The sequence below is a fragment of the Dipodomys spectabilis genome, unplaced genomic scaffold (genome assembly GCF_019054845.1).
Source record: "Dipodomys spectabilis isolate Male_0828 unplaced genomic scaffold, ASM1905484v1 ptg000115l, whole genome shotgun sequence".
Lineage (NCBI taxonomy): Eukaryota > Metazoa > Chordata > Mammalia > Rodentia > Heteromyidae > Dipodomys > Dipodomys spectabilis.
The window spans coordinates 5,280,833-5,293,830 of NW_024870792.1; the positions used below are offsets into that span (position 1 = coordinate 5,280,833).

The following is a 12,998-nucleotide window of genomic DNA, read 5'->3' on the forward strand; positions in this document are numbered from 1 at the left end:
CAATAGGAAGGAACACTTCTCTAGTCTTTAAAAGACTTCAGCTGCAATTCAAGCCAGATAGGAGATTTTATTGCAACCTTGTATGTTCATACCTGATGAGGACAAGAAATCATATGAATGGTCTACTTGCGCCCAGATCTACTCCAATCACCAACAAGGACAATCATAACTTTACTTCAAATTCATAATTCACTTCCATCCTGGGAATAATGTACATATAATGGGGAGTAAGATATTTCTCCTTTTCTACTATATTAAATAAAATTATTTTCCAATGTCTTTGGCAACACAGCAAGAAGGAGGGAAAGGGTAAAATAATCAGAACAGGTACAAGAGTTTCCCAGTAACCATACTAAATATGAAAAATGGCAGCATCATGTAAATATATTCCACATTGAAAAATTCTGGCTCTCTTGAAACATATAACATATTTTGTGTGCCCACAGAACAAGACAGGTGAAAGATAATAAACAAAACTGAAGTTCTCACATACATGTGCTTGTCAAGATAACAAATGATATTAAAGGATGATGTCAAAAACTGAACTTAGATACATAAAGTATATTACTCCCCAAAAGGATGGCTATCCATAGTAAAGATAATTTTATGCTAGAATTAAACATTGTCAAAATTTTGAGATTTTTTGAAAAATAAAATACCCCATAATGAAAGCAAAAATAATTTCATATGCAATCAATATCTTTTTGTAGTCTATCAAATACAATGTTTTTCAATAAATTTAATAAATACTTATTAGTAATGTGTGAAAACAATGTAAGTGAATAGTTCTTTCAGAGTTCAAAGGACCATGATGTCTAAAATGCTCCAATCCACTATTAATAGCACATTGCATATCTCTGAGAAATAGCTATATAGCATTTTTTCAGTACCACCAGAGACTCACCACATCACCACACAATGATGAGCATTTGCCCACTACAGAGTTTGAGTACTTTAAAATGAGCAGTAGTAATCTGCTTTCCTAAAGTGTCTCCTTAATCCTTGATTTTAACACTTCCTTGGGGTCTTGCCAAATTATCCTGAAGTCTTTACACCAAATCCAGGCCCTTTGGGGGAGTCAGTGACATAACAGATTTGAATTTATTTGAAATAAAAACCTAAGTAAATCTAGGAAGGGTAGCATTAGAAAATAGCATCTGACTAGTCCCAAGAGACCTTCCAATGTGTGCAATGATTAATGACTGGTCTTTTAGCTATGAAGATGTTCAATATTTTTTCATATTTATTTTATGAAACATCAAAATTATGAAGAAAGGTGACTTATGCTCCTTGAAAGTGCTCAGAGATTCAAATGAAATATTCAACTCTTAACTGGAGAATATTTTTAAGTTTTACTGTTAAAGCTAGTCCCTAGTTGTAGGCTATACACAAGTGAAATTATTTTATAAGAGAGTAGAGTATCAGAACAAGAGAAATGGGTAGACTATGAATGTATTAATAGCTTCAGACACTAATAGCATGGCACATCTGTTTCTAACTGGGAAGTTTACTAGCTCTGTTTTCTTTTCAGGGCATATAGCCCTGGACAGCACTTGAATAGATGACAGGACTTGACTTTCAAACGTTTTTGGTCAGGCCCTAACCCTTTTTCAAAGAGAAGCATTCTTTCTTTAGATACATTCGTGTTTCTGTCTTAATCCATAAGGTACTGCTTTAATAGATTCATTCTCTGAATATTTTATTTCCAGTTTCAGAAGGGAAGAAAATGATAGGAGTAATGGTAAACACATATGCATGCATGTATACACACACATGCACACACACACACAGAGCACACACACACACACACACAGCGCACTCTGAGCTGTATTGATTTAAGTAGAAACTGCTAAGTTTGTCTTTGTTCCCTTCCTATCCACTTACAAGTGACTTGCAGTAAGGTGAGGCTTTGCCATTTGCCATCTTTCCTGTCTTATTGGCTTTCTCTATCACTTTCTCACAAGTACCAGGGCAGAAACAATTATGTGTAGCTGTGCTTTAGAGCAGTCTACTTCAGCAGCTCTTGACCAGTGTTGACTAGCAATGGGCACGTGGCCCTATTAGCTCTGCTACAAATAACTCAAGTTATACCAGAGATTGTCTCATAAAAGGGTCAAGATGTCCTTCAGAATGAACCATTTGTAAACATTTAAACAGGAATCTGGTTGAGGATTTTAAACAGAGGCATGAAGAGTTCCTGTCATCACCACTGTCTATCTCTTAGAAGAAAGAGCATACCCCTTGAATCTCTTTTTTTAAATGGATGACAGAGAAATCAATGTCTAAGTCATCCACTGCTAGAGGACACATGCAGCATTTCACAAGCTCATTTTTATCTAATTCTAAATCTTTAATTGTGCTATTGTAGTTTTAATACTCAGCATGCATAAGCTTCTGAATCACTGATATTCATCATGGTTCATATGTATATTTGTTTGGGAAATTAGATTTTTTTGTGTTTCTGCTCTTCTTAATAATACTTAAATATCATTTCTAAAGTATTTCTATTGCATTACTAGAAGTGGTTGTATATTCAGGTTTTCAATCAACTGGTTTACTTGGTTGGATTGACTATAAATTTGTTGACATATATTGATGACTCTTCATTTTCTGGCCCAGGGATCATTTCTTCTACTCATTTATTTTCAATCTCTCTACTTACTTACTTGATGGAATCCTATAAGCAGCACAGCAGAGCACTCCGAGCTCATAAGGAATGGTATAAACTAATTAGCACATTTTATGATGGAAACTATTCCCCACCCACATGATCATTACGGTAGAATAATAAACCAGCTCTTAACACACCAAGGCAATAACTTCATAGAAACAAGCACTTATTTGGCCCTTGGACTTCAGTTCATAGTTGTGGATATGTCTCAAATATAGAAACAAGCTGTAATTATGGGTTGGGGTAAAAAATGGATTTTTGAATTAAGGGAAACCTTGATTTTCTCATGTAGCTGACAGAAAGAAAAATAGCCCTTTAATAAGGCATGTTTGAAAAATACTTGACTAAAAAAGACAGTGTGCAACAGAATTGCAGAAAGGTCACAAACATTTTCCCTGTGTGCAGGTGTGCAGAAGCACTCTAGGGTTATTAACACTAAAGGAATAAGATACAGACATAAGGGTGAAAATCAGTACTGATTTATCTCATCAGCAGAAGTGACAAATACCCATGATAAAGTTTGCTTTAAATAGCAGATTTGACCACTCTTCTTCTTGTCCCCTGATCATAATACAAAGTAAACCTCATCTTCTTCATGACTACAAAATACTGCAAGATGGATGCAACAATTATGGAATCTGCTTCCATTTTAATCAGATGTTCCATATTGAAAATTTCACCCAACACTAATCTACTCGTCAAAGCTACAAGTTGTTACCAAACAAACATGCACCAAATTCCAAAATAACTTAAAACAGTGTAGGGAAACTAAAAGGAATTCTAAAACTTTAATGATAATTCTTAGTGTAAAAATATTATGTGCAAACATAGTATCACTAACTATCATAGAAAAAGAGACACAGATACAGGGCAAATGAATGAAGAAATTTCATCTACAAGATCTTTACCAAACTCTGGTAAACCCCATATCAATTTGGCTATGTAACTTGAAAGATTAGTCATCACAGCAATACACATAAATATACATATGCAAGAAAGCACTAAACATATTTATCAATTTACTGCAGACATTAATGGTTTGCAGATGGCATCTACATTCTAAAATGTGTGGAAGATGTTTTACAGTTCTGCCTTAACATAAATCATACATTTGTGTGATGCACTAATGCCAGTGCCATGCCTTATCTCCCAGTGAATATGCTCATTGTGCATACTGCTAGTAAAAATTATTTGAATATATTAGGATAAAAATATCCCTATGTAGAAATACTAGCAAGTAATCCATTTCATAAAAGTAATAACCTACAAACTTCCATCACTGTTGACTAACTAGTATGGTGTTACAGAGTATTTTTACACTGACTGTTATTAGAATGAAGTCAAAAAAGTAGTATTTCCCCATTTCTTGGGGCAGAAATTCTCAAAATATCAGACTTTATAGAAGAGATGAAAAAGATAAAACGTACTATTATAAAGTGAACATATAAAGATGGCATTACAAATAAGAGGTATACATAGATAAACAAAAGTCAGAAAATACTTAAATGTCTTTTAAAAACATGATAAAATGAAACTTCTTAATCTGAAAGAAAACGGTTCATTTTCAGTTGCATTTTTCTTTGTTTAAATTTTACAAAATATTTCTAATACAGGCTATAGTGTATGAATTAAAATCTACTTTAAGCATGCTGTATGCACCATGTGAATATATCATTCTGAACATTTGCACTTTTAGTAGCTTTATTTTTGGCAATAAAAATGTACAGATTAATTATTTCTATAGCTTTAGCCTGTGTTTAATAACTATCTTTGATGTATGTTTGTTGCTTCAAACAATACATTTTGCTTATTTCAGTAATTATATACCTGAAAATAGAATATTAATTAAGAGATAGTAGATGGAAGAGTTCCAAAACCATCACAGGCAACAATTTTGTGTGTGTGTAAGTGATGGATAGGTAGCATATTTTTATAAAAGGGATCAAGTATGCTGAAGGAATATGCCAAAATAACTGAAAAGAGTTGTAGTTACTTTGAAAGAAGTTTGAAATGTTGAAAATTACCAGAAGCATTGAAATTATTTGCACATATGCATATGGATAAAATTAATGTATCATACACGGCTTAAATCTTAGTTCTAATTATTTTGCACAAATACAATTTGATGTTTCTTTTGAAAAAAATGTGTGAATGCTGGTAAAAATATCATGGTAGATTTTAAAATCGAAAAGAATACATTAGTTTGGTATTTGCATTTGGTTTGGAAAATGTCTGTTTAACAATTGAATGTGGCCAAATTTTAACTTTTAAGCTCTCACATTGAGAAAGTATCAAGCTATTACAGGAATTTACTATTAGGGACATTATGCTGGGCTTTGAAATTTTTTTAAAAAAACTTGTCCTTGGATTATTTTATGATCAATGTAGTGTCTCTACACAAGGAAAGTTCAGTCTTACAAGTCATAAAAACATCACTGGCTGTTAAAGATGGAAGAAATTGCATAAAAGCATGAAAAGTACTAGATAATTTCATAGTTTCATCTTTAAACATGATTGTAAAGATGGTTTTTTTTCAATTCTCCTCCTCTCTTTCTTGGGAAGCTTGGCCTTTTAATTCTTGGCCTTTCAAAGAGCTTTACCTACTGTTGCTCTGCTTCTTACTATACTGGATGATCTTACTGAGCTAAGAAAGTGTTTACAGGGGGTACTTGCTTTTTATCTGTATTCACAGAGAATGCTAACAAATTAGAAGAAAGTGCCAGAGAACACCACATACCTTGTCCAGAACACTACAATGGCTTCTGTATGCACGGAAAGTGTGAACATTCCATCAACATGCAGGAGCCATCTTGCAGGTAATGTTTCCATTCTTTAAACATTTATAGTTCATAAAGTAAAAGTATGCAACTCAAATATTAAATGTTTTTTGTAAGATTAGTTGGCTTTTTACTATTTTAGATATTCACATGGGGACCAGCCACAAAACTTCTCTGCCTCTTTACACACACACACACACAAACATAAGATGTGCATGTCTTAGATACACAGCTTATTTGTCATACATCATGATACATTAACTCATGTGCCAAAATTTAAAAATGTGTTTTGCTTTATGCACAGGCTACTCTTTATTAGTCACCACTCTTTCCGCTGCACCTAGAGCAGTGCTTGGCATTTCCCACTAAATATTTCTTAAATGAATTACTTTAGAGTTCTCATCCTTTCCAAAGTCCTGCAGATCCTCTAACAAATGCCATCAAACTAAGTTTTACTAGGCACTCACTCTTTTCTATGCATCTGCTATCCACAGAGCCTGGTGTAGTAAGATGATTAGTCACACCTACACGGTTTTAAGCTAAGTAGAGACACAACAAAATTACTTGTCTGGATTTAGCTTATAAATATCTGTTGAGTATTCATATCTAGGATATATGGCTATTATTTCCAAGATGGCAAAGCTAAAATGAAAAACAACAAATATATTTACATTTAAATTAATACACAAAGGGTGTATAGTTTTTTAAGAAAAGGCTTCAATATGTAGTTATAGAACAGAGGAGCTCACACTCTCCTGCTCTTTCTCTGTTTCTTTCTCCCTCCCTATTCCTCTCCTCCTCTCCCATTCCTTCTTCCCCTTCACCACTTATCCCCCTCTCCCACCATCAACAACTGCCTTGCTTTTGCTTACAACCTGCCATCTCCTGAAGTCAGACATTAAACCTACCTGTTACCCAAAAGGCCTCTGAATGTAGTTATAAAAAAATTCAGTCAAATACTAAGATAGATTGCAAAGCAATGACAAGTTGACCCCTTTCACAAATGTATAATGAAATTTCTCACTTCATTGACAAGTTCTTATTTTAATATGTATATTTTCTACCTAAATTTTTCAGAGGATTTGGGTGAGGGAGATAGATCATTCGTTCTCAGAGCTTATCTCAGCTGGTTAAATATTTAAGTCTCCAACATCAGCAAATGACTTTTAACCAGCAAATTAAAGAAATGATTCTTGCTGAATTTCTAATATTTTTCAATATTTTATAGACAATAGGATGGAGGATGTTTCATACGTTGTCATGAGAAACAATTTTTTGTTTTTCAAGTAAACATGTTAAGTAGAGTTCTTTTCTCCAAAGAAGAATTCAGCAGCTGCAGGTAACTGGACACTACCATTTCTTCCAGGTGTGATGCTGGTTATACTGGACAACACTGTGAAAAAAAGGACTACAGTGTTCTGTATGTTGTTCCTGGTCCTGTACGGTTTCAGTATGTCTTAATCGCGGCTGTGATTGGAACAATTCAGATTGCTGTCATCTGTGTGGTGGTCCTCTGCATCACAAGGTCAGTCACTAACCTTGATGGTCACACAAATAATGAGCTGTGTTGATCTTCCTTTCTAAGTCAGATTTCTCTGGTTGTGAATTCCCTCATTGCTCTACATCCACTCATTCTCCATGAGTCTCATCTTCTCATTTTAAGAGCATTTGAATAGCCAAATGGAAAGTATGGATTTTCATGTTGGACTGTTTATTTCCGTATTTTTGATGAGGATTATTCATTTTCTAAGCAAATGTCTGTTTTCTCTGACATATAAAGCCAACCATTTTTAAAATAAGGTTTTGTCTTTTAGTTAGAAATAGGTTAGCCCTTATTCAGGCTTTTAATAACCTATTTAAATGATCAGTATTTTCTAATCTAGGCCAGTATGCCAAACGAGATAATAGCAGATTTTAAAATAAGATTTCCAAAGTACTAAATTATGGCTTTTATTTATAACACTTCTCATTCTAAATAAGTCTCCATTTTAACATACTTGGTATAAACAACAAATACTTTTTATCTGAAAATTCTAACCACAAAATTTGCACAGTTATAATTAGAAAGATTATGTTACAGGAAATGAAGACCTTTGATAAAGGGAGAAACATGCAGAGATTATCACAATTTATTTTGAAACTGCAAGTCCAATTGAAAGGTAATTGTTTCATGGAGAAGCAGATTGAGAGAGAAAAGAAATTTCACCCAGTTTCAATGGGAATATAAACTCTGACTGATTAATGATGTTTGATGTTTAGCTTGGATTTCAGGATTGAGGCCAGGGACTTCTTTAACTATGTTAGTGTGCAAACCCTTGGTAACCAAGAATTAGATTCTAAACCAAATACATCATTTATGTCCTGTGTGACCAGAGAAGTTATTGAAGATATTTCTTTTCTGACCTGATTTCACTTTCCTTGAAAAAGTTCCAATGAAGTTCTTTAAGATTTTCGTCAAATCCATGAGGCATTTAGACTGCCACTCATCTGTACACCTCTACAGTAAATCAGAATGATTCCAAAAACTTATTTTCAAAAAGCAAGAAAATAAAAAGTACTGTATCTTTAGAAAATAAAAGCCATAATACATCTTAGTATCTTGTATTGCACTACCTTCTTTGGGGACAAGTGTGGAGTTTGCTCTTGAAAAAGACAGAATATGGTTCATAAATCCTTTCCTGGCCTAAAGGCTTAAGGGGAGATCATTGACTGGAGCTTTGTGCTGCTCTAAGCCAAGTCGAGTTCATCATCTCGACTTTCACGTTTAGATGCCAAGCAAATCAATGGATTATATTAAAATAGACTCTGAGAAATATAAAGATAACTCAAGAAGCCAAAAATATTAACCATGAAAAGATAGAAAAGATACTAAAAACACAGGAAATTATACTATACTATTCTAAGGTTCTTAAGTTTCTACAGTCGAGGCAAGCTCTGAAAAACTCATATTTAATGGAGATAATATTATAAAAATTTGTTCTTTACATAATGGAAAGTGCCAAAACTTCAAATCCATCAGCAGATATTTTCAATTCTGCTATTGATCAGTTTCATTCTCATACATATAAAAATAAATGAAATATACTTTTCCTTTACCAGGAATTATGTATATGTTATGAGTGTCATATATTTATATATTCATGTATGTATGTGCACAGGCATACACACACACATATATATCGGCATTTAATAACATTACAAAGAATGTGAAAATATCCTAATTTTCAAGGTCAAAACCGTGAGCTATCAGAGGTCATCAAAGTATTATGTTTGCTTAGCCAAACAATAAGAGTAAAAAATGGCATCAAGTGGCCCAGTGCCAGAGCTTGTACATTTTACCACTGGTCATATTGCCTTTATACTGGTCAGGATTCTGTGTATTCCTATACTCAAGATTACCAAAACTGAGCTTCAAATTAGAGTAAGTTTTGTTTTCAAGGTATATGGCCTTTTTTGTCTTCTATGTTAAATTTAAAGTAAGCCTTATGTTCTATTTACTTTTGAGAGAGAAATGGCATAAAAACATTTTGGTAATGAATTTTTAATCTCTCTTTTGAACAGCAAATGTCCCAAAGCCTTCCCAACAATCATAGTAGTCAATAAATTACACTAATTCCTACAGTGTATTCATTTTATTTGTTCAAAGACACTCTATTTAGAAACCAGACTTTTCATCTAGGCTATCTATATATACCTGGTAAATGTGTTTTTCCTGGTGACCTGTTAAGACCTATTCCAAAATATCCAGCACTTTTGTAGAGATTACTTCATTTTCTTCATTTAAAAAATGTTATTTGACATAGTCTCTCCTCTTTTCTATTTCTCTCTTTCTTTCCTTTGTTCTTAATTCCTTCCTCCTTTTTTCTGTATATTTTATCCAAACACCTGCCTCTTCTCTAACAATCTGTGCCAGAGAAATATGCAAATATACAGACATGTTCCAAAATGAAAAGAGCTGCCATGTTGAGAAATTAAACTTTCAGTCTTTACCTTTAGCTCCTACTTGCTGGAAATGCAGTTTCCAGCTCCATTCTCATTTTTAAAGATACATCTAAAAGAAACACACACAAACACACACACACACACACACACACACACACACATGTAAACACACTGCATGTGTATGTATGTGTATATTCATGTATATTTTCCAATATCCCATAGCTTGCTGAAATGTTATTTTATATGAACATTATATTGTCCTTGCTTGCATGATCAAAGCTATCTTTTATTGCACTAAAAAAACAATAAACCAAAGGTTTTTCAGGTACTTCACCTGCAGATTAGCTTTTTATAGAAGCTACATAATTAGTATCAATTTCTGTTTCTACTTTATAGTATTGATGCACAAAATAGAACATATTATGCCAAACCAAAACATTTTTTTCAATTACATATCAGATAATAACTGTTGACTCGTCATCTTGTATGATAAAATTTAACTTGTAGCATTGAAATGTCAATAAACATTCATCCTTAAGACATTTGAACATGAATTTGTTGAAGACCTTTAAAGTGAGATAAGATGAGATCAGGCTTGCTGGATTGCATTGTACTGAGGAGTCTATCCATTGTGCCTTAATGAGTGAGAAGCTGGGAATGAGGTAAACGTATTTCTGTTCACCTTCCACTTCTGTTCTTCAATTCTCAACAGAAGCCCAAAGACAACCACAAGGAGAAGCCAAAACTAACTTTTACAAAGTAATCCCAGATCTACTAGTCATTAATTCTTTCATCTGACATATGTAAATAATTTGCATAATACACAGTTCTGCTCTGTGATTATAGGACCAAACTTTAAGTAATCACATTGGACTAAGATTTCTGAACTTTCCAACCTTCTAGGAAATGCCCCAGAAGCAACAGAATTCACAGACAGAAGCAAAATACAGGGCACTACAGTTCAGACAACACAACCAGAGCGTCCACGAGGTTAATTTAAAGGGAGCATGTTTCACAGTGACTGGACAACTAACACCTTGGACTACACAATACAGTATTATAGACAAAAGATAAGACAAAAGATCTACACATGTTGCCTTGCATTTGTGGTAATCTACACCAATGAAAACATGTACTACAGCTATATTTGATTATGTATGGATATATTTGAAATAGTATACATTGTCTTGATGTTTTTCTGTAATGTAAATAAACTATTTATATCACACAATATAGTTTTTTCTTTCCCATGTATTTGTTATATATAATAAATACTCAGTGATGAGAAAAAATGGCATTCTTAAATTTGCAGTATTTCATAACTGTAAATATAACCAAACAAGTAAAATCTGTAAAGGTCCTGCTATTTCATCTTTCTGCACATCTTCAGACAGCACATTAGTTTGTACAGGACTCAGTGGCTAGATTTTGAGTGATTCTAAGATCAAGGGAAATGATGGTTATTGGAAAAGAGAAAAAATAATTTGCTTTATATCAAGTGGGGATAAAATATTTCAGATCTTTGAATCATCTCTATTTCATCTACTTTCTTCCCTGGTCTTCCATTTTCATTCCCAGAGCAGAAAGATCTCTGACATATAAATTAAATCAAAAGTGAAGGGGAGGGAAAATGTTTTTTAACTTGTAAAGGAAAGGGTTTTTACTGGGGAAGATTCTAAGCTTGGAATCTCTCAATTAAGTGCATATGTCCAAAGGGTCCTAAATAAGTTGCATATTAACTATACACACTGTGGCAAACTCTATTCTATTTAGATGAGAAGAATTAATAACATCATTAAATGGGAAATACAAAAATTACAACTTCCTGGGAGAACTTTGCTCTATTTGTAGTTTATATTTTTTGAAATGGTATTAGAACAAACAAATATCCCATGAATTGCTTTATGGCTAATAAGGCATCATTATTTAAAATGGATCTAAGACATAAAAACAGGAAAATATGTTTTTTTGTTTTGTGTTTCTATTTGTCAGTCATGGGGCCTGAACTCTGGGCCTGGGCTCTGTCCCTCAGTTCTTCAGCTCAAGACTAGTGCTTTACCACTTGAGACACGGCACCACTTCTGTTTTTAGCTACTTATGTGGTGCTGAGGAATCAAACCCAGGGCCTCGTGCATGCAAGGCAAGCACTCTACCACTGAGCCACCTTCCCAGCCCCAGGAAAATATGGTTTTGAGCATATAAGAAAGAAAATCCTCAAGAGTTGAAAACATCTTAAAGGAAAGCTGATGCTGGTATTTATTTTTTTCAGATTTGCACACACACAGATGTGTAGGGAAAAAAATTCTGAGCATTCTCAAAGAATAAGATGAAATAACAATTCAAATAATTTCTTTATCATCATTTATTTGCACATTGCTTCCATGGTTCCTATGGGTAATTTAAATGAAGTTCCCTTTGTCTTATTCAAATGATCCTTGCATAGACTGAAAGAAATTATATCTACTCCTATGCCCTTGCAAAATCAGACACAAACATTAAATCAGAATGCTTTGAATATAAAACATTCAGTGAAAAAAACCACAAATTTTCTAGGGCAATATTTAAGGTATTGTTAACATATAAATAAAAGTGACAATCCAAGCAGGATTTCAGATTTTGAAAAATGTGGCTTTGTAACTTACTCATCAGTTTGAAAATCATGAATGTACTGACAAATCCAACACTCAGTGTTCCTATGAATGGATCCTATGATACTTACACAAGACAAATCATTTCTAAAGTTTAGTTTGGTTAACACATGCAGAGATACAACTAGTCATGGTCTCCTGGGTAAGGTAATTGTGACAAACAAAGCCTTTTTCTTTCAAAAGTAATGATGCAGCCACAGTAAAAGAAACAGTCCCATTGACTTTTTTCTATATGAGAATGAAATCACTTTCTTTGATGGATGTTGATGTGAATTTTTATCAAATATCAAAAGCCTAAGTGTTAGAAAATTTTTCAGCAACATTTCTGCCTTCCTCCTCCACACTTACACTCCCTGTGAAGAAATCCCTTTTAAAAGCTGAATAACAAATTCTCAGTGAGCGTATATTATTTTCTAGGCACTATTCAAGACCCTTGGGAAATACCAACAAAATATGGTCTCTAATCTAAAGGAATTCAAAGTCTAGTAATGACATAGTCATGCAGCCTCTGCTTGGGTATTTCTTATCATTTGGAATTTCATTCTTGGGCAATTCTAATTTTCCAAACAATTCATGTTGACTTGAATTTCATTTATCTCTAGTTTCTCCTCATGATTCCTATTTTTCCTCTTTAGAGCAAAAGAATAATGACTTAGGTTTCCATCTGCTCTTCATGTGACTTCCTCCTAACACTTTCCTCTCCTGATTTGACATTGACTCTATTTTATCAGTTATCTTCCAGTGAGGAGCTCAAATTGTACTATTATTAAGGCTGTATGGTCAGACCATCATAATACAGACCTTGCTGAAAGCAAATTTAACTGAGATCCATAGTCACTAAATTCAAGTCCTGTTTCGATCAAAAATCTGCTTTGGAACCATGAGTACTTCATTTCAAATCTCAGATCTCAGTTTCTTCAATCATAAAGTCATTTTATCTTTGTCATGCCAAGACTATAT

General features: G+C 33.5%; 1 protein-coding gene across 1 annotated transcript in view; it reads left to right on the top strand.

Moving 5' to 3' along the window:
* Tmeff2 (transmembrane protein with EGF like and two follistatin like domains 2) overlaps positions 1–11,027 on the top strand; it is a 259,792-nt gene extending 248,765 nt beyond the window's left edge. The window contains exons 8-10 of the mRNA XM_042688317.1: positions 5,364–5,487; positions 6,815–6,973; positions 10,294–11,027. Of these exons, the coding sequence (XP_042544251.1) occupies positions 5,364–5,487; positions 6,815–6,973; positions 10,294–10,390 (380 nt within the window). The 3' untranslated portion in view covers positions 10,391–11,027. The remainder of the gene's footprint in view (positions 1–5,363; positions 5,488–6,814; positions 6,974–10,293) is intronic.
* Positions 11,028–12,998: the final 1,971 nt, after the last annotated feature.